General features: G+C 39.6%; 3 protein-coding genes across 7 annotated transcripts; 2 read left to right on the forward strand and 1 right to left on the reverse strand.

The window, feature by feature from the left end:
- Nucleotides 1-1,724: 1,724 nt before the first annotated feature.
- LOC146643440 (uncharacterized) lies at nt 1,725-8,955 on the forward strand. Its single transcript, XM_085396597.1, has 2 exons — nt 1,725-2,395; nt 7,097-8,955. Exons 1-2 carry the CDS (start codon nt 2,198-2,200, stop codon nt 7,382-7,384), a joined length of 486 nt encoding a protein of 161 aa, XP_085252723.1. The 5' UTR covers nt 1,725-2,197; the 3' UTR covers nt 7,385-8,955.
- Nucleotides 8,956-8,974: 19 nt separating this feature from the next.
- On the reverse strand, nt 8,975-10,096 carry LOC146643441 (alanine and arginine rich domain containing protein). Its single transcript, XM_085396598.1, has 2 exons — nt 9,611-10,096; nt 8,975-9,411 (listed from the first exon to the last, which is right to left on the reverse strand). The coding sequence occupies exons 1-2, from the start codon at nt 9,833-9,835 to the stop codon at nt 9,289-9,291; spliced, it is 348 nt and encodes a 115-aa protein (XP_085252724.1). The 5' UTR covers nt 9,836-10,096; the 3' UTR covers nt 8,975-9,288.
- A 5,171-nt stretch (nt 10,097-15,267) lies between these two features.
- On the forward strand, nt 15,268-24,477 carry rad21b (RAD21 cohesin complex component b). 5 transcript variants are annotated; one of them, XM_085396130.1, is made up of 15 exons: nt 15,311-15,402; nt 15,647-15,721; nt 17,577-17,774; nt 18,589-18,718; nt 18,889-18,988; nt 19,223-19,329; nt 19,485-19,694; nt 19,822-19,944; nt 20,095-20,223; nt 21,033-21,256; nt 21,351-21,507; nt 21,967-22,112; nt 22,194-22,400; nt 22,540-22,623; nt 23,626-24,477. In XM_085396130.1, exons 3-15 carry the CDS (start codon nt 17,631-17,633, stop codon nt 23,815-23,817), a joined length of 1,953 nt encoding a protein of 650 aa, XP_085252256.1. In that variant the 5' UTR covers nt 15,311-15,402; nt 15,647-15,721; nt 17,577-17,630; the 3' UTR covers nt 23,818-24,477. The 5 variants fall into 5 exon arrangements, with proteins under 5 accessions (XP_085252253.1, XP_085252255.1, XP_085252251.1 ...); XM_085396127.1 differs by lacking the exon at nt 15,647-15,721 and having other exon boundaries at nt 15,268-15,402; XM_085396129.1 differs by having other exon boundaries at nt 15,301-15,721.
- The last annotated feature ends 63 nt before the right edge of the window (nt 24,478-24,540 follow it).

A 24,540-nucleotide genomic window follows, 5' to 3' on the forward strand; every position in this document is an offset into this window, starting at 1 on the left:
TAGTCACTTTAATATAATAACTTGTTGACTTTTTATATACTTTTTAAGTCGTAGACGTCAGTTTTGGTAATCATATTGATGTGTTTATCAAACTGAGGTGACCGTCCAAAATAATGCCAAGGCTCTTGATTTGTTTGCTGTGTGTTTCAGAGAAGGGCATGATAAATATGAACAAATTCTCTGTCTCTGACTTTTTGAGTCAAGAATAAATATTTTTATTGTTTCTGTTCAGTTACAAGAAGTTTCTATATATCCAGCAGTTCATTTCCTCAGTGCAACTTACTAGTTTGTGAACAGGAGATAGATAATATGAGGAAAATGATAGGTACAACCGAATGTCATCTGCAAAAGAATGAGATATTATAGCTATGATATGATTCTTTATGAAAGTACCAAATGGGAGCATGTAAAGGTTGAACAATAATGGTCCAAGGACAGACCCCTGAGGAACCCCTGATTGATTTTTTGTTTTTAAGCGGACCTAAAACTACTACTTGAAGCATAAAAACTCTACCAGAAAATCCCATGGGAGAATGTGCAGCCATTTGTTCCCCAAAGATCAAGCACACTTGGGCTATGCAGCAGGATTTTCCACAAGACATCACATCAGTGCTTAAAAGCAATGGAGGGTTTGAAGGGTTTGGAGTGGTCTAGTCAAAGTCTGAACTTACATTTGATTGAGATGGGTTTTTTTCACAACCGTAAACAGACCATTAATGCTGAAAAACCCTCCCAATATGGCTGAAGTGAAACAAATATGTAAAAAAAGGGTGGGACAAAATTTCTCCACAGCAATGACTAACTCAGCAAGTGCTTGATTGTAGTTCTTGCTGCCAAGAGTGACACAACCTGTCATTAGGTTCAGGCTGCAATTGCTTTTCCACACACACCCAGGTAGATTCTCAATCCCCTTTTCCCTTGATAAATGAAATCATAATTTAAAAACTGCATTTTGTGTTTCCTCAGATTTATCTAAAAGTTGTTTTACAATCTGAAACATTTAACTCTGACAAATATGGCAAAAAATTAAAAAAAACAAAGGAGGTCTGAAGGGGGGCAATACTTTTTAACAGCACTTCTATGTGCAAGAGTACAGCAACATGATTGGTTCACACCATCTCTGCTGTTAGAAATGATTGTCCCATAGGGATACCAAAACCATGACGCTTACCCCAGTTTTAAATCGATCTTACATTCAACCGCCGACAGGCTGAGACAAAGTGCCTTTTGCAGAAATATAATTGAGAGTTTCACCCAATGCAGTGTGTGACGTTAAAACACTTACATCAGCTCTTTTCATTCCTTTTGAAAGCAGTAGTGGGAACATGACACACTTGCACAATGAGACTTGAAGACTTTTTTAACTCCTTTTGAGAGGGGTGACGTTTGCTTTCTTAAACAAGTCTAAAAGTGGAGTCAGTTTAACTCTAAAAATAGTGTGTTGGGGCTATTTTGGTCGATGCAGGCTCCGTACAGCCGGCCTGTGTTTGGTTTACCAAAGCGTGTGAATAGATGAGGAGTGGGTTGCCAGGGGCTACAGAGTGAAGGGAAAATGGCATGAGAAGGGTTAGTTACACATGGCTGTTCACACTGTTCTTTAGATCCTGACCCTGACGTAGGCCACTCAGGGCAGTGAGCTCCACGTACACCATAGGACTTAATGTTTATGCCTCTGTCAGCATCATCACCTTCCATCATCTTTTAACAGACCAAAACTCACTGAAGCTGTGTGAGTTTACACAACAGGACCCTTGTGTCATCTTCAAGACAACCACCGGGCTAATTCCCTCATCTCCTTCCTAATGATCTCTGTGTTTGTGTGTCTGATTTAAAAAAAAAATAAAACAAAACAAAAAACCAAACAGCTCCACATCAGGCATCTGGACAATTCACTGACGTCATACCAGCTCAGTGGCATTCGCCAGACCAGTGCTACCAGTTCACTCTGCCAAGCAGTTGGGGGCTAATGTTTGCGAAACAGACGGCAAGAAAAAGGAGGAGAGCAGAGGGAGGGAGGAAGGAGCATGTTTGAAAGATGAGAACGGGAGAGAGAGAGAGCTCCTCTTAAGTCCTCCGAGCTGGCAGGGCTCATAACAGAAGACGAGGCTGTTTGCAGCTGCATTACGGCCGAAAACAGGCAAGACGCAGCAGAGGGTGTAGAAGAGACTCCGGTTAGAAGAACTATCACTGACCTAACATGATGGAGGTGGTCCTAACAAGACTGCGGGACTTCTCCTGCAAGACCTCCACCTTTGATGACTGCAAGGGAGCACAAGAGAGCACAAGCAGGGACCCTGAGGCCAGAACCAACCATGTCAAGGAAGGGTGCACATCTGGTGGAGAAGCAAGCAAACTGGACATAGAGAGTGCACTGGCCTGGCTGCGAAGGGAACTGGTAAGACTGGGACTCTGATCGAGCCTGTAAGGGAAACGGTGTATCCCTAATAAATTTTGTCTTGCTATACGTATATAACACCTGCAGATTCCTGTTTCCTGTTACAACTATATTAAAGCCCTCTTTAGTTTTATTGTGGCAGCTCATGTTAGAGTTGTACAAAACTATGCGTTCTGGGAATAGGGGGTGTTTATTTACACAATAAAGATTTAAAAAATATTATTTGTCTGTACTAAAAGCTGCATGCAAAAAAATATAATCTTGTGCATGTAAAATGAAATTTAAAACACTTTCAGAACTTTGGGTCAGTGCGATTCAAAGTTCTGTGTAAGTCAGAGTCAATCATTGTTGATGAAGAAATAACTATTTCGTATATAATTTCCTTAAATCTAGTAAAATGTTGCAGTACAATAGTACAATGTTGTTGTAGTAAATGTTCTAGTTAAACAAATTGATTTTGTTGGACTTGCTTAATCTGCTGACCAAATTCATGAATTTATTTAGCAGTTTTAGCCAAATGATGGAATATGACAAACATTACTGAGTTAGTTCACTAAGATTAGAAATCTTGTCCCATAGTTTTGCATTTTTCTTTTTCAGACAGTCAGAGTGGCCACTGTTCAGCAAATATTTCATAGATAGGGCCACATTGGCTATATTGCTTCAGGAAACAGTCTAAATACTTCCTTCACCACTGATGTGTGTTATTTTCTGATCTGCACAGGTAAGAGTAGACTTTGAAATTTCGGGGTTAAAATGACCCTTTTATTTCCAAAGTGAATTGTGAAATGAGTTGAATTCAACAGATAAACAAAGCATGAATTATTGTTTTGAAAGCATTTTATTTTTCTAAATTCAAACTGAGGTGAATATAAAATATCAATTTTGCTCATTTACTAAATAGCAACAAAATCTATGACCTGTAAATTCTTCTGCGTGGCCCTTTTGTGACGTCTGTGGGAAGTCTAAAAACATTTTTATTGTCTGTTGTGATAAAGATCAAGTCATTTGTCCCACCATCAGAACGACTTCTATGGTCAGCCCTGATGTTTTTGTGTGTGAGGCCCAAGTTATTGCCTTCTTTGTTCCTCCGGCTCCATGTAAGTCATGTTCTTACAACGTCACTCCCTTTTAAACCACCGTCACCATGCAAAGAGGCTGTGTGTGCATGTGCTTGTGTGTCTGCGAGTGCAAGGCTCATTGTCACGGCTTGATTTATCGCTTGGCATTTATTGCGACTGCTCGTCATGGTAACCGAGTGTCCTGAGCACACAGAGAAGAAAACAGTCTGAGCGGGAGCCGGACAGAAGAGCAACAAGGAGAAACAGAGACATCCTGGAAACAGGCCTCAGAGGAGCAGCAGTGAATGAGATCCTTAAATTGTCTGTTTCACCTTCCTTCAGATAGTTTAAGGGAGGTGCTCAGGCTAAAACCTTTAACCTTTAAATTCCAGAAATAATCCTCAAGTCTATTTATTAGATGATGTCAAGCTTTTGGCTCACATTGCATTTTTTTTTTTATGAGCAGGACGAGCTTTGCATGTAAAAATACAAAATTAGACAGTCTCCGTTTTTTTGTCGCACTTTTGCCTCCTTAAATAAAATAAATTCAGATTTTCAGAGTTTTCTGTTTATTTATACATATGGTAACACTTCATAATACAGTCAATGACAAAGTATGTAATTCTCCTGTTATCAAATAGAATTTTATGTGTTTTATTTAAAATGACAATGTAATTATATTTACCTGCAAATACTTAAAGATAACCAATACAATAAAGGGGAAACAAATCAGGTTTTTACAGGAAATGCAGAAAAAGCTATAATGTAAATAAATTACACATTAATTATAAATAAATAAAAGTAGTGAATAAATCATTTTAAGTGGTGTAGAATTTATGGTAATTTTACAGAAAAGCAAACAATTTCCCCGTCTCACATCGTAAATATACTTTATACACCATGGCCAGGCCATATTATGGAGTGGATTCATCTTGCCTGTTTACTTTTTTTTTGTTTTGTTTTGTTTTGTTCCATTACTCAACTGTCCTTTTATCAATTTAGAAAAAATAAGTACCATCAAAAATTGCAGGCTTATGTGACCTTATCGTGATGGGGTCAAGTCAACTTAATGTTCTTTTCTTTTACAATCACTATTCAAAGAAGACTTTTAAAAGGACCTCCTTTCCTTTAAAATACCTGGAAGCCAAGGTCAAGCCACTCCATAGTGCAATCCGCGGCCATGAAAAGTACAGTGTACTTAATCATTTGTGTTTCCTTTCTTGTAAAATACATGAAGTTATGCAATACTTGAAATTACTTGCGCATTACTTAAAATGACTTATAGAGTACTTGAATTTGTTTACAGTACAATTATTGTAAAACCTGGCTTTTTACCCTCTTTTTAGTGTACTTACCTTTAAGTATTATAGGCAAATATAATCACATTGCAATATTGAATAGAGCACATCTGTAGATGTGATTATTTAATGCATACAACAATCCAAAGATCTTTATTCACTCTGGAAAAATTTTTGCTTCTACTCATCTTAAGGTTGATTTGTGGCTTTTCTAGAGCTTTTGATCAAAATGCATTAGGGGGAGAAAACAACTAAACTAAAGTCGAACTAGACTAATAAATTGTTTTCTATGTTATTTACTTCATTAGTTTCTAAACTTAACATCTTGTTTAAATCGCCTAAGGAGATTTTTTTTATCCGTCTCATTAATATTTTATAACGATTTATTAACTTTCTTTTAGCCTCATTCAAAGTAATCTTTATCATAACCTTATATTTAAAGACATTTGAATTTACAATATGATCATTTCCCCCAACCCATAGCTGTTCCACTTTTTGTGTTCATGAGATGAATTTAATGACACGGATGCCTCTATGGTATTATTCTCCCACACTTAAACGAAGATAATTAAGGATAGAAAAAAGAAGGAAAATGAAACAGACACACCAAAGACAGAAGATGCATTAAGTATCGCTTATAATTCATAAGCAAAATGTGATAAAATATCACCAAAAAGTCCCAAAGCTTTGTGCTGAGGCTGAGGTTGTTTTTTTCTGTGGTTAGCATACTCCCTGGAAAAAAAAAACTCATCTACAGACAGAAGCTGATTTGAGAAGCCTCTACATTATTTGAAAAGGACTAGTGTTTGTCATAATGAGGTGAAGCCCAAGATGGCTTGATCTCAAAGATCCCTGCCAGTTGCGGATCCCCTCAGACATCGGTGCGTTGGTGGTTCTTTGTGTCCGGGGATGGGCGTCCAGGTACACACCGGCTCACTCCTTGGCAGCCGCTTATCGGGGCCTGGAGCCTGGGGCTCGCTCGGGCCACTTCGGAGGTGGGGTGCCCCCGGCCTCTCGGCCTGGGGCTCGGTCACTCAGGCGCAGCTGGCTGCCGGCGGAGCTCACGGGCGCGTCACTGCAACTCCCCCTGGCTTCTGCTCCGCGGCTGCTGAGTGAGCCCTCATCTGGGACTCTCCTCAGCTCTTTCCGGGACAGTGGCGCAGCTGCCCCTCTGTTGGTCTTCCTTGGTCTCTTGTGTTCTGGGGGCCTCTGGATGTCTGGAGTTTTGATCTCCTCCACACCTGCTTCACGCCCTGGAGGACGGGGCTGTGGCCCCCCCACACCCTCTAGCAGATTATTACATGAAGGAACCTTTTAAAAAAACAAGCGCGTCCATGCTCACAGGTGTACACACGGGTGATCACACCCACAAACTACACCCTTTTTGGCTCCTACCTCAAAGCACACTGTGTTCTGTTGATCTTATGTGCTGCACAATAATGTTTAATATTTAGTATTTACTGTCATATTCCCATATATCATTGTGATGTTGTTTATTCTATTACTCTTGTTCTCTTCTGCTTGTTTTCTTTTTTCTTTCTCAGCAGGTGATCCAGGTGATCGATATATGCATTTTTTTCTCTGCCCGTTCTGTTGGTTTTTGTTTTTTGCCCTTCTCCCCCGTCCCTCTTCTCAGCTGTTTCTCTTTCCCTCTTTCTTTCTCCCCTTCTTTCCCCCAGTCAAGTCTGTCCCGTATTCAGTAAGTGAAAATAAAATAAACAATAAAAGGTGAATCAAATGGACCATTACGGCAAGGCTGGGATGGTCAGTTTGGTAAAGTAAATCCGTTGGGCATCTTTCTTTGCCTTTAGACAACAATTCTGATGGCAAAAGAGCCAAACGGGACAGGCCAAAAAAAAAAAAAAAAAAAAAAAGAAGAAAAAAAGAAAATCACGGTTTTCTCTTAATTAAGTGTTGACAAAGGAAATACAACCAGAATCTTTTATGCACCGCCTCAGCCTCAGTTTGAGCCTGGTGCTGTAATTAACCGAGAAAAGAAATGCAGATCGGCCCGCATTCCTGAGTGCTTTGCACAGACTTGGACACTAGATGGAATTCTGAATATCTTATTTTACAATGCCAGTAGTTGGACAGCCTCTCATAAAAAAAGGAAAAGAAAGGGAATGACAGAAAGATCCATTTGCATTTGAAAGAGGGCAACACTCAAATGAAATGGCTTACGGTTTCAAAGCGAGCACAACCTGCTCAGCTTCATCGAGATGGAAAGAAACTCTCTGAAGTTCGCTTCACAATTCTTTCATTCACAGTTTGGTATTTGGTCCTATTTGTCTGTTTGCTCTGTGCTTCTGTGAAATCTAAACAGATGTGTCCTCCGTGTGTAGATGGAGATGCGTTCTCAGGATCAAGCCCTGATTCGACAGCTGATGGAGCTTCACTCGGGCATCCAGGAGCTCAAGCAGGAGCTGTATGAGGAGGAGCAAGAGGAGGAGACGTATGAGGAAGAAGAGGAGGGGAGCTACTGGGACTCTGAGAGTGAACAAGGAAGCGGCAGTCTCTACTCCAGCTCAGTGGAGGGGGGCTTTTCCATTTCCTGCCTAAAGATGCCTCAGCAGCTTTATTCGGGCACTTTATCGAGGAGGATGTTCTGCAGGAGAAGCTCTGTGCCTTAAAAAGTCAGACAAATTTTTCAAAAATGTGCCTTTTAAGGCAGTTAACATAGACAAGGTGGAGTACGGTGACCCCATTTTCCACCGCTTCACTTAAGAAAAAACAAAGCTTAAAGTCATTTTAACTTACGGCTGCATACAAATTAGCCAACAATGTCATGGCTTATACTTTATTTTTATTTTCATAACACGAATATGACATTGTAAATGAAAAAAGGCACCTTAGACAAAAACAAATGTTTTTTTGTTTTTTTGCAAAACAGGCTAATTAGTAGTTGTGGGGCACAACAGCCATGTTGTTTTTTTGTTTACTTGTTTGTTTTTAGTGTCAAAACGTTGAGTATATCCATAAAAATACATGCTGGTGAGTTATAACACAAGTCATCCACCTTCCAGCTCGATTAATATTCATAATAAACACGTGTTTGTTTGATTTTTCTGTACCAAGACGTAAGCTGGGAGTTTTTACATTGGAGTCTAACAGGATGAACTACTTTTGGAGTCACCCTCAAGTGGCCATTAGAGGAACTGCTGTTTTTGACAGTTCTGTTTTGCCTATATTTTTCAGCCATGAATAAATTATCATTTTATTTGCATATTACTTTTCAAAATAAACGTCACAAAGTGCTTGACAACAAAAAGGATAGAACATCAAAACAAAAACAAAACAAAAGACAGCAAATGGAGTTTAAAAAGATGAGTTTTTAGCTGTATTTTAAGTCCGCACATATCAGAGTCTGGAGTACACTGTCTCCTTTAATTCTCAGCCTTTTATGATGCACAGCCAGCAGGTACTGATCACATGACCCCAGGCACCTGTTGGGTTGTATGCATGTAAAAGTTTACTGGTATACTCTGGTGAGTGTCCATGCAGAGCTCTAAAAGTTAAAACAAGAATCTTAAAGTGGAGTGTGAAGTTGATGGAACTAAATTAACAGTGTGACATGTGAGAAAAGAGTACACCCAGGTTTACTGAAGTCATAGTTATGTGAGTGGTTTTCCTACAGACTACTACAGATGAAATAAAAAAATATTTTTTTAAAGAGTATGATGTAGCAGGAAAAGTAGGATTCATGATTCATGCTGTCTGGAGTATTTTATTAGCCAAACTAACCCATCAATGGCTGTAGCATCATACAGTATATACATTTCCAGTATGTATATATTGTTACTTTATATTTTAGTATCTGTATTAAACAATGACCTAAAGGCAGTCTTTTGAAGCACTGTGTTAAGCGTTTTCTCTGTCTAGACAAATATTAACATGTACTGTACAAACATGTGAACATGTCAGTAACTGAAAGCCTGAAAAGTCACTGATATTTATTCTGTCTGACCAGAAATGTAATTCAGTAGGTCAGGAGGTTGTTTTTTTTATATCTCCATGTGTTCATTGTAACTGCAGATAACTATTCTGATTTGACATATGAGTTTTTAAAATGCTCTTACATGTAGATAAAGATGGGCTTTTTTGTTCTTGTTTGGGAGTGACACTTGAATGTATTTATTAACCATTCCTGAATTTTATAGCACTTTTTAAAACAGGTACTGCAGTGGTTACAGTATGCCAGCTAAATAAAGACGCAAAGACGGTGACATTGTACATTTTATTTCTCTTACATTCACACATTTATGTCTTTTTTTTCTTTCCACTTTGTTTATCACAACTTTGTGTAAGTGCAAATTTTCTTCAAAAAAGAAAAGAGCAGGATCAAAGACAATTCAACATATTGCAACCTTCTTTTTTTTCACTGAAGGTATTTTACATGCAACTGCTAACTAAGTTCCTTTACAGTGATACAACTTATTATCATAAGCAAGTGCATTTGAATCTTTGCATCACAGTCCTTACTTTCTCCACTATTCATTCCAGTAAAAAAAAAAAAATAGACTTTTGCTGGAGCCAGTTACTGGTGGTTACCCCCTTCTACCTCCACACATCCAAAACTCTCCCTCCTTAGTCTCTGGATCTCTGTGTTGAGCCCCAGCAGTGTCTGAGCCAGCTGGAGGTCCTGGGAGCGCATTTCCAACTGCATGACAACAATGAAAGAAAATAATTAGCATAACCAAGCTACACATAAAATTACTAGTCCTTTGCTTTGATTTTTCATATGCATGAATGAACTTGGTTAAAAATAATAGATGAATAAAATACCCATGACTGTTAATACCACCTGTTGAAGGCTAAAGATAAATAGCAAACAAAGTCAGATTTTTAAGATGACCTACCAGTTCAGACCTCAGCCAGGTTATCGCTCCATCTATCTGTGCCCGCCGCAGCTCTTCGTTTGCTTGATAACTCCTGCCCACGCTGACCGGTCTGACTGTGGAACCAGAGTCCTGGAGATCTTCTCGGGACTCTCCTGTCACTCTGAAGGCATCAATTAATTTGTTCTTTATGTTCTCCAGAACCATAGTTGACAAAGTGTCCTCACTGTGACTGTCTCGATCCATGCTCGGAGGATACAGATGTGCTGGCTGCTATGATAATGTTCCTCCCAGCGCTTTCTTTGACTGACTGATAAACACTTTGTCATAAAGCTTTCAGAAATGCTGCCTGCCTCGTTGTCTTCTTTACACAACACTGCCCCCCTTTTACAGATCCTCACCAAACTGGTCTTCCTCCTTTCCTTCTGTGGACAGGGCTCTACTCCACAGGTTTGTGTGTGCCTCCTCAGCAGCTCCAATAACCTTTTTGCCTGCTTGGTGTTGAACTGGCCTGTTTTGTCATTGTTACTATGGAGAAACACCCTCCGCCTGCGTGGCCACCTCCCTCCTCCTGCTTCTCCTCCTTCTTTCGGTAACCCTTATAAGAATAGTGGAAGATCTTGGACAAAGACTATTGTTGCCTCCAAAAAGAACTGAAAAGACCCCTCCAACTGGTGCCACCACACCCTCCCCCCCCCCTTTCTCTACTTCTTTTTCTCTGCAAATCCTGCCCCCATACAATTCCAGTGTGAGAAATGTGCTGTGAGTGAGCTCTCATTTGGACAAAGTGCCAATGTGTAAACCTGTGTGTGTGCGCCCCCGTGTACGCCACACACAAAATCCATGAAATCCCGGTGGACTTTTTCAGTGCTTCTCCCTAAATAAGACTTGCTTGTCAGCTTAGGAGACAGACAGGTTGTGCGAGGAGCAGACACAGCCTCAGTGTTGCCTGATTCAGAGGCACAAAGGCCATCCTACGGTGAAATATAACCAGGGCCTTTGTGCCCAAGTTAAGTCCATTCCCAGTGGGGTTTGTGGGATGGTTTTTGGCAAGAGTAAGCAGTTTTTTTCTCCTGACTTCTATATTGAGATGAGACAGGGGTCCGGTGTATTTCCCAGCCTAACTTATGAGCCTGGCTGTGAAAAGTGAGAGGCCACATTTGGAGGCGACATCACTATCAGTCAGTGCTTTCAAAGTGCACAGCTTTTTCTCAAAGTAATTCTTTACTCTGACAAAAGTGTTTATGTGCGTGAAACCGAATGAGACCTTGTGATGTCAGCCACTCGGCCAAGTTCTTCTGCATGCAATCGCCATTAAATAAATGGCTTTGATTTGTAATTCACTCATAAAATGATCTGCAAAGATGGATGTGAGAGTGTCTTGAAGAACTGGATGGAGCGGATCACTTGTCAAGGCTTGTAAGGTGTGAGCTATGACTCCATTTGTGCAGAGGTCTGTGGAGCAAATGAAGGGGTTGGAAAGATTGAGTCATCAGTCTTGAAGGTCAAGGAAGCAGGGCGCATGCAGGACAGAAATGACAAGGAAAAACAAGCTGCCAAACACACAGACTGAGCCTCAGGTGGTGAAGAAAGGAGCGGCACTGATCTCTGTCTCTAATTGAGCCTTACCTCATTGAATTTGCTTATACAAGTGGGCAGGGATTGCTCAGTAGGTAGAGTGGTGGCCCCGTGATCGGAAGGTCAGGGGTTTGATTCCCCTGAACAGCTACCCTGAGGTACCCCTGAGCAAGGTACCGTCCTTACACACTGCTCCCCGGGCGCCCAATGGCTGCCCACTGCTTCACTGAGTGAATGGGTTAAATGCAGAGAGGAATTTCCCCACGGGATCAATAAAGTATCCATTATTATTATTATTATTATTATTTGTTCTTTCTTTCAAATGGTTGGCCAGCACAATGGCAATTCTTGGGGAATCAGAAAAATACTCCCAAAACGTTGTCTTTACCGCATTCTCACTTTCACACTGTTGTCAGATTGAGATTAGACACTTTGGTTGACAAAAGTAAGGTCATACAAACATAAACAGCTATATGTGACCATGGAAGTATATAATCTTAAAGAAATAGGTCTGCAAATTAAAGAAAATGCCTAATCAAATTTTTAGTTACTTCTAAAAATTACTCCACAGTGCCAACAAAAGCCGATAGTCAAGAAAAGCAATTTAATTCAGCCTAGCAGCAAGCAGATTATAAGCCAAGCTTTAGCCTTGAATATCTCGGATGAGCCCCCAATTGTTACAACCGTGCCTCGGGAGATGAAAACATAAAACACAACACAAACAAAACTTTTATATTTATTAAAAAAGTTAGATTAAAAGAAACAATGTGAGAGAATTTCCGCTGACTGTATCTTGTATATTAATTCAAAATAAAGATACAAGAGTTCCTCGTTCTGAACCAGGTGGCTCCACAGGATTAGTAAGTCCACATATGAAAAAATGTTTGATTACCATTTAAAAAATAGATTATTTATTATTTACTTATTGTTTATTGTTACAAAAAACTAAATCATTCATAGGGAAATAAGGTTATTTTTATGGGAAGAAAGCAGTTGGGGCAGGATTTACAGCCTGGAAGGCCCAGGGGAGCACATGTCAGCCAATTGTTCCTTAAGACTGGATGGGCTGCTTCCAGTAGTTTGGACTAAGAATGCAACACTGAAGTTGCTGAGAGACCTGACTTGGGTTGAGATCTGCCAATAAAACCTTTGGTTAAAAGAATAAGTCCACACCTTTCTTCTTAAAAGACTGGACTATTACACACTTCCTGTGCAAGCTACAAAACACCAAAAATTTTATTTTTTTTGTGTGTGTAAAAATGTGCTAAGTATTTCAAGATGATGCTCCCAGTCAAGTTTCCCTTTGTACTTTCTTTTCATCGTATATTTGTATTGATATATTCTGTTTTAAAGGGCTAACCAGCACTACATTGATTGTATTCTGTTTAAATAAATCAAGTTAATATGTATCATTCCTGGTGCATAATCAAATAAAAGAAAATAAAAATTAAAAATACAAATACATTATGTTGTGCAACGTTTAACTACAGCATACGTTTTACTATCCACATGCAGTACATTGGCTTTTATTGCCAATCATGTTTCCTTTTAATCCATGGGATAAAACTTTTATTTGTGGAGTAATTAATATAAACAGATATCAAGAAAATAAAGAGGTGGACTATTAAATATCATTTCATTCATCAGTTAACAAAGAGGTAAAGCAGACATTGTCTAGTACAAGTGCAAAGATTACATTTTTTTGTGAGCATTATTTATCATGATCAACCATACTAGGCAAATTCTTTTCCTCACTGATCTTGTGAGTATTCTAATTTCAGATTTAGCTTGAAGCACAAATTCCCCCACCATGGATTCAAAACACAAAAACGCCTTTATTTCGACTTGACTAGGCAGAACATTAAGTTTTAAGGATATCCATCAAAAATAGATAAATCGTTGTAATGAATTGAAAAACTTAAGTCATCCTGTGCAGACTGTTTAACTGTGATTTCACAGATGGAAAATAAGTATGATTTAAGTGTCATTTAAACACTAAGATATCTAGACAATTTTCCATAAAATTTAAATCTGAATTTTTCAGACAGCTCAAAGGAGTTGGATTTGGACCATTTCTTTTAAAAGATATGGCATTATTATTACTGAAATTATTAAAGCAAACACACTGCTTTATTGTTACTTCATTAGCTGTATTCTGCACAGTCAGGTGATCTTTTCTGCTTCTGAAAAACTGCAACATTTACAAGTAAAAATCTGCCTTAATCTTTCAGCTACTGCCTCCTGCTGGTACCTTCAGCTATTTGCAGAAAGTCACATGACAAACTTGAAAGAAAAAAGGACACACACAGAAGCTAAATCCCTGTATTTGTAAACTGATCTTAAACTAACTCTGATTCATGTGCCTGACCTGAGACAACATGTGACTAACTCATTTTCCTTTTCCCCGATATGTGTGATCGAGCATGCTGCAGCAGCCCGAGGGAGTGCAGAGCTCACATCTGCTGTCAGCTGAGCTGTCCAAGTGTCACAAGAGCAAAATTACTGCAGCCCTAACGGGACCGCTGTATGAGTGTGGAGCAAAGCAGCTCTTAATGTAACAAAGTGCTTTAAAACACAGTGAAAGAAAGAAATCATACTCTTTTTCAACATGTTGTCAGTGTAGATCATGTGTGTGTCATTCTGTCTGTAAACATGATAGCTCAGAAAGTTTTGAATGAATTCTAATAAAACATTGTAGGGTTTTATTAGTGGGATCATGTTAACAATTAGTTAAAATTAGGCAGGTAAAATTCACTGAGGACTTCAAGGCCAACTTAACAATTTATTGGTCAAAAATTGACAAAACATCTTATGAATGAGAAAATATTATTCTTACAAGTGTGATGTGCATAATTATTAACATATAGAGCATAGCTTATGAAGATTTAACATACAATGTTACATTTGAACTTTAACCTCGCCTTCAAGATCAATAAATTGCACTGATGGTTGATAATAATGATGATAATAGTTGATAATAATGCTACATAGACCAATTTAAAATGATAATGAAATGTTCACATGGGATGCTTTTCAAGTATGTTACAGTTACAGATATGTATATATGAAAACAAAAGGAGTACTTTTCTATGGCGTGGTGTGCTGGGGGAGCAGCACAGCAAAGAAGGACTCATCCAGGCTGGAGAAACTAATCAGGAAGGCGGGCTCTGTGGTCGGCATGAAGCTGGACACTCTGGTGACAGGGGCAGAGAAGAGGACCTTAAAGAAACTGATGGACATTATGAACAATGCCGGGCATCCTCTGCACACGGTCGTAAACAATCAGAGGAGCCTATTCAGCGACAGGCTGCTTCTCCCAAAGTCAAAAACCAACAGACTTAAAAACTCCTTTGTCCCACACGCCATCAAACTGTTTAACTCCTCACTGGACGGGGGAGGGAGGAGAAACAGGGGGACAAGGGAGGGCGGGAACAACTGAGCTGTAGGTGCTTTTCTACACTGTGCAATATTTGCAATATTTGTTTTTTGTTTTGTCTTTATTGCTTATATTCGACTGTGCAATAATCACTGTGCAATATACTCACTCAAATGTGCAATCCTATTTATCCATATTGTATATTCTGTATCTATATATGTGTATATGTGTATATGTGGTGTATTTATGCTTATATCCTTACTCTCATTCCCCTTAATGTATCTGTAAAATGCAACTTCTTTTGGTGCTTTGCTACTGGAAACTGAATTTCCCGGAGGAACCCACCCGAGGGATTAATAAAGTTTCATCTAATCTCTAATCTAAAATCAACTTTTTTTTCACTTGTTATTTTAAAAAGACCAGAGAAAACAAAAATGATTAAACACAAAACCCAATACTATTTCCTTAAAAGTAAATATGGAGAGTGAGCTTCTTATTAATGATGGAAATGTCTTAGTAAAGACAGAAAAAGTTTAATGTTCTTGTGTTGTTATTGACGAAAAAGAATCATTACAAGTTTGATGATGTTTTATAAACATCATATAGGATGTAAAGGATCTGAATGCGGCACACAGATAACGGAGCATCTCCCTCCCTCCCTCTCTTTGCCCTCATCAGCACCACCGTCTGCATCCTGCTGAGCTCTCAGAGCGTCCTGCCTCTCCGACGGGGACGGGACGCCATCTTGTTTGTTTTAGTGGAAGAGGAGGCGGAGGGGTACCGGGGAAAAAAATAACCCCCAACCAACGGCAGCGACGGCACGGCCGGCAAAAACAGAAACGCGCCAGACGGCTAACCGGTGAGTATTTTATGTCTAGCGTAAGCAGAAGATTAGATTTGTGTGGATAATTAAAAAAATAAAATAAATAAATAAAAGAGAGAAAACGGGGCTAGCGTCGCGGTGCTTTTGAAAGACAGCTGCTAATACTAGCTTATCTGCAGCATCACCTGTTGGGATGCAGGGAGCGTCAACGATGTAACGGACATCTCATTTAAAACGGTCAAATAAAACCTGCCCGGTCTTCTTCTGTCTGCGGTTACAGGGTCGCTGTGTTTCCCGGTAATAACAGTATAACATCTGCATTTGGGCCAGCACTTTGATTGGAGTCATCCTGCAGGTGCTGCATGTTGTTTCTATTATTAAATCATTACATCCTTCAGTATCATGACTGTCCTGGCTAACGGTGTAGCTGCAGGTCATTTCTACAGTATCCACGGTAAAGTGCGGGTATACACCTAACAGGCTATATAATTAGCCATAAATAAAAGGGGCCAATTAGGATAAATAACACTACTGCTCCTTTGTTAAAATGTTGCGTTTACTGTAAAATTATCTGCGATGACACATTGCCCAGACATAAAGTGACAAAGTGATTTCTGATATTTGTCCAAAAATATTTTCTTGTATTTAAACTGTTGTAAATGAGCTGTTAGCCTATAATATGTCCCAATTTTGGCCTACTATGTAAAATGAAATTGACATCCTTTATATTACAGATCCTTAATAATTATAGAGTCCCAATTGCTCGAGTGGCTATCACTGTTTTGTTTGTTTGTTTATTATTACAAATTAGTAATTAATATAAAAGACATTAAATAAAAGTTTACAGTTTTCCCTCAGCAGTGACAAATATTTTTGCTAGTTGAGTTGATCCAAATGAGGGATTTTGCTAAAATAATTCACTAAATTCATGGAAATGATTTGATAAATATCTTATCAAATTTTAAACATGTAAAATAAGGTTCTACTGTTGTTTGTGTCCAAGTATTACCTATTACTTAAAATATACACACACATAAGTAAAATATTTAGGAGAAACCAGTGTTAAAGTATGAATATTATTGTTTATATTATTATACAATATTAAATTATTGCACAGATCAGTGCATTTCTTTAATTTGACTGTACTGTAAAGTCTTATGTTGAAAGTTTACTCTCTCACCCAGCTCCTTAGTGTAGTCCAAGGAGCAGCCCTCAACAAAGCCAGGGCTCCTCACAAGTTTTTTTTTAGTCTTTTTTCTCTGAGTTCCTCCATCCCCAGCAGACCACAGCATAGAAGATTAAAGAGCTACCACAGTGTCCCAGAAGGTCCTTAACGGCATCCTGAACACAACAAAGGGCCTAAGACGATTTTAGCCTTTCTTATACAGGACATCTATATTATGTGACCAATCCACTTTGCTATTAAGATTAACATGCAAGTATTTGTAAGCTGACACAGTCTTAATCTCCAGGCCTTGAATGTTTACTGGTGTAAACTGTATCACCTTGCAGAGGAAGTCAGTCACCATTGTCTTGCTGGAGTTTATTCAAAAACAGTTTTTTTTTGCACACCATTCAGTGAAATTGGTAATAACCTCCCTGTATTCCAAGTTGTCCCCTTCTGATATATACCCAACAACAACAACAACTGTCCATGTTGTATCTGAAGTCCAGTTTGTAAAGGATTAAAAGGAACAGGGAAAGTACTCTACATTGTGGAGCCCCAGTGTTGTATACCACTACATTAGACACACTGTCACAAAGTTGAAAGCAGTGTGGTTTTTTTGTGAGATAGTCTCTGATCTATGCAGTCAGGTGGCAGCAGGCTATCGGGTTCAGGCTTTTTCCCCTGAACTAATATTAGCAAAACTTAACTAACAGAAGAAAAACTGTCTGGCTGATGGATGTAAATGAGAGCGATAAAATGAGCAGCTCATTCTCTGCCTTCTCTGGATTTTATGCATGCAGGTTAGATGATATGCCTCTGCAGTCTGTATCTGCACTCTGTGTGACACTGGGACTGCTCCAATCACAGGCGGTGGTTTCAAAAAGTCTCAGTTAATCAGTTTGCACCTTGTTATATGCTTATCACGATAACCCAATCAGTTGTTTTCTTTTCAACATCCCCACATAGTTTACCCCTTCATAGTGGTGATTTCAGTCATGTGCACTGTACTGTTTCTCTCTTTGTTTTTTTTCTTTCTCTCTAGGCCTGACGCATCCCCCACTTCCCCTTTCCCTTGTGGTGAGAAGGCATCGAGACGATGTTTTACGCACACTTTGTCCTCAGCAAACGTGGGCCGCTGGCTAAAATCTGGCTGGCGGCCCACTGGGACAAGAAGCTGACCAAGGCACATGTTTTTGAGTGCAATTTGGAGAGCAGCGTGGAGAGCATCATCTCACCCAAGGTTATTTCTCAGGCTACCACAGCTAACTCCAACAGACTTTGATTACTGTACACTAGGGATTTTCCATTTTTTAACACAGTTTCCACTAAAATCTGTCAGTCTGAAGCAGCTACAGTGAATTAAAGAAACAGAGTTCAGGCAGCAGAAATTGCTGAAGTTGTGCTCTTTCCTTAGTGACAAGTTTCCTTATTACTCTAAAAATCCTGAATAATAAACTTTGTTGCAGTGACATGCAATTAATTTCTATATATAGTATTTGATATTACTATTTGGCACTGGGGCACCTATAAATTAACCTTACAGTAGCTGCTCTGCCATTGAAAACCATGCCATGAAGTTCCTGGTACACAGTTTTTGTGTGTTTTTTTTCTAACCGCTCCCATGTGATAAAGTGATTACCCCATTACTGCATGTAAATAGAACCTGCAACACTCTTTATTAGTTCCATAAATTGGTTATCGGTCTCCTTGATTGCTAATAGTTGGTATTAGCCCTGAAAAAGCCACATTGGTCAATCCCTGCTGTAAAATGTGGCTGTTTCTTATTAGGTTTCAGTGTCTATCTTCATGTAGTCATCCTATAATTACATTGTAGGCCCTTATTGGGTTTTTTTTTTTTTTTTTAATATATTATTCTGGTTTAATTTTCTCTCAGGATTTCTTTATAGTACAGACTTGTTAATTTCATTTATATAGAACTCATCAGTTGTGAGACAGACTGCTTTTTTGCTTCCCACATGTGGAAGAAGTGACACAGTTTATGTAGAAGACAGAAGTTACTGTATTACTAAATGTATGTCTTTGTTTTTTTACAGGTAAAAATGGCTTTACGGACTTCAGGGCATCTGCTGCTGGGGGTGGTGCGAATCTACCACAGGAAGGCCAAATACCTGCTGGCAGACTGTAATGAGGCCTTCATCAAGATCAAGATGGCATTTAGACCAGGTTGGGAACAGCAGATAAATCAAAACTAGGCTTTCCAAAAACCATATTAAATACATACTCATACAGCAGCAGTTAGGGCCCTGAAAGAGCCTCTGTTACTTTAGATGCACATGCTAACTACGCATGTGTCACATACACTAAAGCTGCTTTTCTACCTCGTGTTGTTTCAGGTGTGGTGGATCTTCCAGAGGAGAACAGAGAAGCAGCGTACAACGCTATCACTCTGCCCGAGGAGTTTCATGATTTTGACCAGCCACTGCCAGACTTAGAGTGAGTCCTACAGTCTTCCTGAGAGAGCACAATGCAGAATAAGACTACAAAGAACAAAGTTGTTTTACAAAATAAACTGTGCAGATCACAGCCATTAAATAAAAATGGTGTCGCGTAAGGTAGCGTAAACTTGTTGTCTGTATTGTACACGGCCCACATGCTTAGCCACCCCCTCAGAGTCCCAAAATATATTAACAACAGCATTTAAATGACAGTGTGTTGTGTTTTGCACAGTGACATTGATGTAGCTCAGCAGTTCAACTTGAACCAGAGCAGAGTGGAGGAGATCACCATGAGAGAGGAGGTGGGCAACCTCAACCTGCTGCAGGACAATGATTTCGGTACTTTGTTTTTTGGGGTTTTTTTTTATCTTTATGTAGGATTTGATCAATTAAACACCAACATCCAAACACCAATGTAAAACCACATTTCAGTATTTTAGTGACACTTTGTTTCAAGGCTGATTCCTTGACTTCCTCACTGTTTTTTCATGCAGCCGACTTTGGGATGGATGACCGGGAAATGATGCGAGAGGAGAGCGCGTTTGAGGTAGACATTATGGGAGCATCAGCTTCGAACTTGCTACTGGAGGCTGAGGGTGGTGCTAACCAGATGGCCGATAAGTCCAACCATTTGGAATATGATGACCAGTACAAGGATGACTTTGGAGACAACCCCATGGAGAGCAATGAGGGAGGAATGCTGGGTAAGAGCTAACACTAAATTTAAAAACAGATTATTTTATTTACTCAATGACATCTGTAGATGACGCTGTTTTCGTCTGGCTAGTGGATGAAAAAGTGTACTTTTTCTTTTCTTGTATTTCTGTGTAGTGGACAAGCTGCTGAGTAACGAGGATGGAGGCGGCATCTTTGACGACCCTCCTGCCATCACAGAGAGTGTGATGATGCCTCAGGACCATGGAGACGATGACGATGACTTTGATGCTCTCTCAGGTCAGTTTCACAAATTCCTCAGGGCTAAAATATAATATTTTTTAGTCTTTAGCTAGAGTGTGGTATGTTACGGAGAGTTAAAATTACAATGTAGTTGTGTCATTATCATGAAATGCAGATCTAATATGATGTGTATGTGTGTGGTGTTAGCGGGAGCCCCAGATAGTCCGGACTCAGGCCCAACAGAGCCCCTACCAGCTATGACTGACCAGGCAGAGCAAACTACTCTGGTCCACAACGAGGAAGAAACCTTCGCCCTGGAGCCCATCGACATCACAGGTAATCCAGCTAATTTTGTTTTTGTTTTGTTTCTAATTACTCAGCAGCTCTCTCGCTCTCTGTAACAGAAAAAATAACTAATGAAGATGGAACGTAAGAAAGATGAAAGCCGTGCTAATGAGCATGATTCTGTTGTGCTGTGATCTAGAAAATGAGCGGTTATACATGTCAGAGTCAGCCGGCATTTAACCAGTTGACCGGAGCAAAGCGTGACCACATTCCAGTTATTCACACTCAGCAGACTAATCTGTCATGACGTGTGTGATGTTAGGCACGGTGCAAAGTGCCTCACATGTCAGCAACATTAAAAATGTGATTTGATTTCAAATGGTTCATGTTGTTTTGGACAGTATCTTAAATTTTGCTTCTGACAAATAGCCTTCATATTATAATAATTAAAAAGAGTAAAGCTAACACTCAAACGAATGAAAACTAAACTGAAATACACTTATCTATTTTGGAAACTAACTTAAAACTGATTTTAAAACAAAAACTCAAATGCTCTGAAATGCACCAGATCAGCAAGATAATAAAACTCCTGTTTCTACAATGAAATGGTAAATGGACCGGTTGTTATATAGCACCTTTCTCTATCTGAGCACTTTGCACAACTTGCCTCATTCACATTCACACACATTCATAGCTCCAATGGATGCATCTGTGAGCAGTTAGTTAGTATCTTGCACAAGGATATTTGGCATGCAGACTGGAGCAGCTAGGGATCGAACCACCAACCTTCCAATTAGCAGATGACTTGCTCTACCTGAGGTTAAGCACTAAAAATGAGCCCTTGTCTTCCTGATCTACAGTGAAGGAGACCAAGGCAAAGCGTAAGAGGAAGCTGATTGTAGACAGCGTGAAGGAGTTGGATAGTAAAACTATTCGTGCACAGCTTTCTGATTACTCCGACATTGTCACAACCCTGGATCTGGCTCCGCCCACAAAGAAACTGATGATGTGGAAGGAGACGGGAGGAGTTGAGAAGCTTTTCTCCCTTCCAGCTCAACCTCTATGGAACGCCAGACTGCTCAAGGTAACGTATGTCATTCAGGGACATTTGTGCACAGTGTTTTAGTGGTCACGGCGACACACATTACAAACACTGACTCTATGTTTACCCTCACTAGATGTTTACAAGATGCCTGACACCATTAGTCCCAGATGAACTGAGGAAGAGGAGGAAAGGTGGAGAAGCCGACAGTCTGGATGAGTTTCTCAAAGATCTGGAGAACCCAGAAGTGCCAAGAGAGGAAACAACAGGCCACCAACAGAGAGACATCATGGGTAAGAAACAGACTCCATATAAAAGACAGAATAGCTTCAAAAGTCTGAAAAATGAAGTAAACATAAAGTGCCTCAAACTGAAATTAATTTAGTAAATTATGGTCTCTATTTGCAGTTTTATTTAAATATTATTTCTCACATACATACATTGCAAAGTGTTTTAAGAAAACAAATGTAAAATAAGACAGGCGGTAAAGACTAATGTGAAATGCAAGCGTTTAATAACAAAATTTATACAAATGCATGAACAAGACATCTAGAACAAAGATAAGAGCTCTATAGAAATAAGCTAAACTGAAACATGTTCCACAGTAAGATCTGCCCCATCATTCATTACATCTTATATTTGGACTATGTTACATTCATCTTTTACATACAGTCTGTGAAAATATTTTCCCACTGGTTTTCCCACCAGTGTTCATTTGAGGTAGCACAAAATATGTTCTTGATTTTTTCCAGACCAGACCATCATGGAAGAGGCCAGCGTGCTGCAGACTTCAGCTGTAGAGGGGAGCAGGACAACCCTGGATGAGTCGGTCATGCCACCTCCATCCTCCCAACGAGGCCTGAAACGCAAGGCCCAGGACACAGAGCCAGCCCTCCCTGTGAGTACATGTTTTTCAGAGTTTGTCACATTGTGCTTTCTCTGTCTCTCTGATGTGTCCTCTGACCCCTCCTCACTCCAGATGGGGGCCTTGGACCAACAGCAGCAGCAGCAGCAGCAACAGCAACAGCAGGGGTCCAGACCATCTAATGCACCCCAACAGCTCGAGGCATCCACTGTGGAGGTACCCCCGGAGGAAACAACCACCACCAACATCAGCCAGCTGATAGAACTGGACCTGCTCACCGACAAGGACAAGAAGAAGAATGATGAGGACTCTGATGAAGAGGTGAGATAAAGATTCCCAAACCTTGCTTCTTCACTTTTCGCACACCTTTTTCATTTATTCAGAGTAAATAAGCAACCTCATTTTTATGTAGTTTATTTATCTGTAAGTTGGTATAAGGATTTATGTGTATTTATGTCAGGAGGAGGAGGCGCAGGGAGGAGACCAGGACCAGGAGGAGAGGAGGTGGAATAAAAGAACCCAGCAAATGCTTCATGGTCTCCAGGTATGTATGTCATCTCATCTTACCAGATAAGAAAACAGCAGAGTGATAAGTTGTTGGTACAACTTATAGAAATATCTGAACTCAGATCCACACACTGAGACACCCTGGATGTTTCTGCATGCTTTAAGAAGGGAGACTGACATCTCGTTGTATGAAGAAACAACTTATGTGCTTTTATTTTACCTTTTTTTCCCAAAATATACTCATGTGCAGTAGAAAACCATATGAATCCTCTCTGAAGTGGAATTGTTTCTAGTCTAATGGTGTCAAGTTTGTTTTTTTAGATTTAAAATTAAGATGTAAAACATGACACAGTCCAACTAAACTCACAAGGAGTTAACATGAAACATCTTAAAGTGCATAACATAAAATAAAAATTCATTTCACAGATTCAGTTTGATTATTATGTCAAAAGACCACCAATACAAGTTTTTATGACTTATTTTGTTTAAATCAGCCACAGCTGTGATTTTACAGATGACTTAGAGAATTTAGGATTGTGGCCATAGACACAATCAGGATGCTATCCTGTTGGATTTTTGAAATCTACATTGTGAAACTTTAACTTTAGGGTTTTTTTCCCCATATTTGGATGAGAGGATGGGATGCTGGTTAATTGGTTTGGTTATAAATACAGACACACTAATACAATAATAAAGTTTTTCATACAGAACTGAAGTCTGTGCCAAACTGCAACGTGAGTGTGTGAGGTCAGGTCTGACCTCAGGCAGAGCTCAGTTGAGATTTTGGGTTATTATCTTATATTATAAAACTTTTAGGTAATAGCCCGACAGTTTCGCTTGTGGATAGCATTTTTTATGCCAGAGGCAAGCTCCACACTCAATATATTTGCAGATTTCCACAGCATCAGGTAATATTAAGACTACCGACTGGCATCGGATAAGTAGATGTACCTTGCATAAGCTTAAAATCCATTTCCATATCAAAGTATGCAAAATGACAGGCTTCCTCTTGCTCACACTCTTTGTCACTGCATCACAGAGGGTGATGGCTAAAACCGGTGCCCAGTCGGTCAGCCTGCTGGATCTGTGCAGGAACAACAACAGGAAGCAGGCAGCTGCCAAGTTCTACAGCTTTCTGGTCTTGAAGAAGCAGCAGGCAGTGGAGCTTGTCCAGGAGGAGCCTTACAGTGATATCATCGCTACGCCGGGTCCTCGCTTCCACATCGTCTAAAAAACCCATTCCTTTTAATCTTTTAAAGAAAAAAACTGCTCGGAGGTCAGTACTTTTAGTCAGCAGCACTATCTGTTAGTTTAACACAAGTCTTATTTAAGTATGCTGAGATTGTTTTGTTTGTGAAATGGTTTCATTTTTGCATCATTTAGATGTGAAGCAGTGGTGGTTCAGTGGAAGTGGGTCTGACTAACGTAGTTGGAACTCAAACAATGAACATATTTATTATTTACTCACTTTATATCCCAATCACTGTAAAGGATCACCTGCATCTCATTGTTTGCTGCCGTCTCACCAAAGTGAAGGAGTCCAGTGTAATGATTTGTTTACAATCAGTCAAACATGTTACTTCCATTTTTCTCACTACTGCAGGTGAAGGTTTACTTCTGAAGTCTCTCACCATCATATTAGGAAGAAGGAGCATGCACTGTTTCCAAGAGTACATTTAAACAGTTATTATAGTAGTTCTCTACAGACTCAACCAGCAGCTAATCATTATACAGCTGTAGAGTAGCACTTTAAGTATTACAGACTCTAAGTTGTTGTTGCTGTTGCTGTCAGTAAAAAAAAAAAAAATAGACATGACCCAAATCCACACAACATACTAATTTCTAAGCAGGATTCGAGGATTGTGCAAACTTAAAAATAGTGATGGCTATCAGCCTCCTGACACAAATCCTCTGGAAGGATTTGTGTCAGGAGGGTCATGACGGAAACATTAAA

This window comes from Rhamphochromis longiceps, linkage group LG22 (genome assembly GCF_057381845.1).
Source record: "Rhamphochromis longiceps isolate RC_006_pf linkage group LG22, R_longiceps_female_GT1.1, whole genome shotgun sequence".
NCBI lineage: Eukaryota > Metazoa > Chordata > Actinopteri > Cichliformes > Cichlidae > Rhamphochromis > Rhamphochromis longiceps.

Coding starts and splice junctions, on each gene's coding strand:
- rad21b (XM_085396127.1), top strand. CDS start 17,631: ATGTTTTACGCACACTTTGTCCTCAGCAAACGTGGGCCGCTGGCTAAA. Junction 22,401..22,539: donor ATGAGGACTCTGATGAAGAG/GTGAGATAAAGA, acceptor TATTTATGTCAG/GAGGAGGAGGCGCAGGGAGG. Junction 22,624..23,625: donor AAATGCTTCATGGTCTCCAG/GTATGTATGTCA, acceptor ACTGCATCACAG/AGGGTGATGGCTAAAACCGG.
- LOC146643440 (XM_085396597.1), top strand. CDS start 2,198: ATGATGGAGGTGGTCCTAACAAGACTGCGGGACTTCTCCTGCAAGACC. Junction 2,396..7,096: donor CCTGGCTGCGAAGGGAACTG/GTAAGACTGGGA, acceptor CTCCGTGTGTAG/ATGGAGATGCGTTCTCAGGA.
- LOC146643441 (XM_085396598.1), bottom strand. CDS start 9,835: ATGGATCGAGACAGTCACAGTGAGGACACTTTGTCAACTATGGTTCTG. Junction 9,412..9,610: donor CCTGGCTGAGGTCTGAACTG/GTAGGTCATCTT, acceptor GTTGTCATGCAG/TTGGAAATGCGCTCCCAGGA.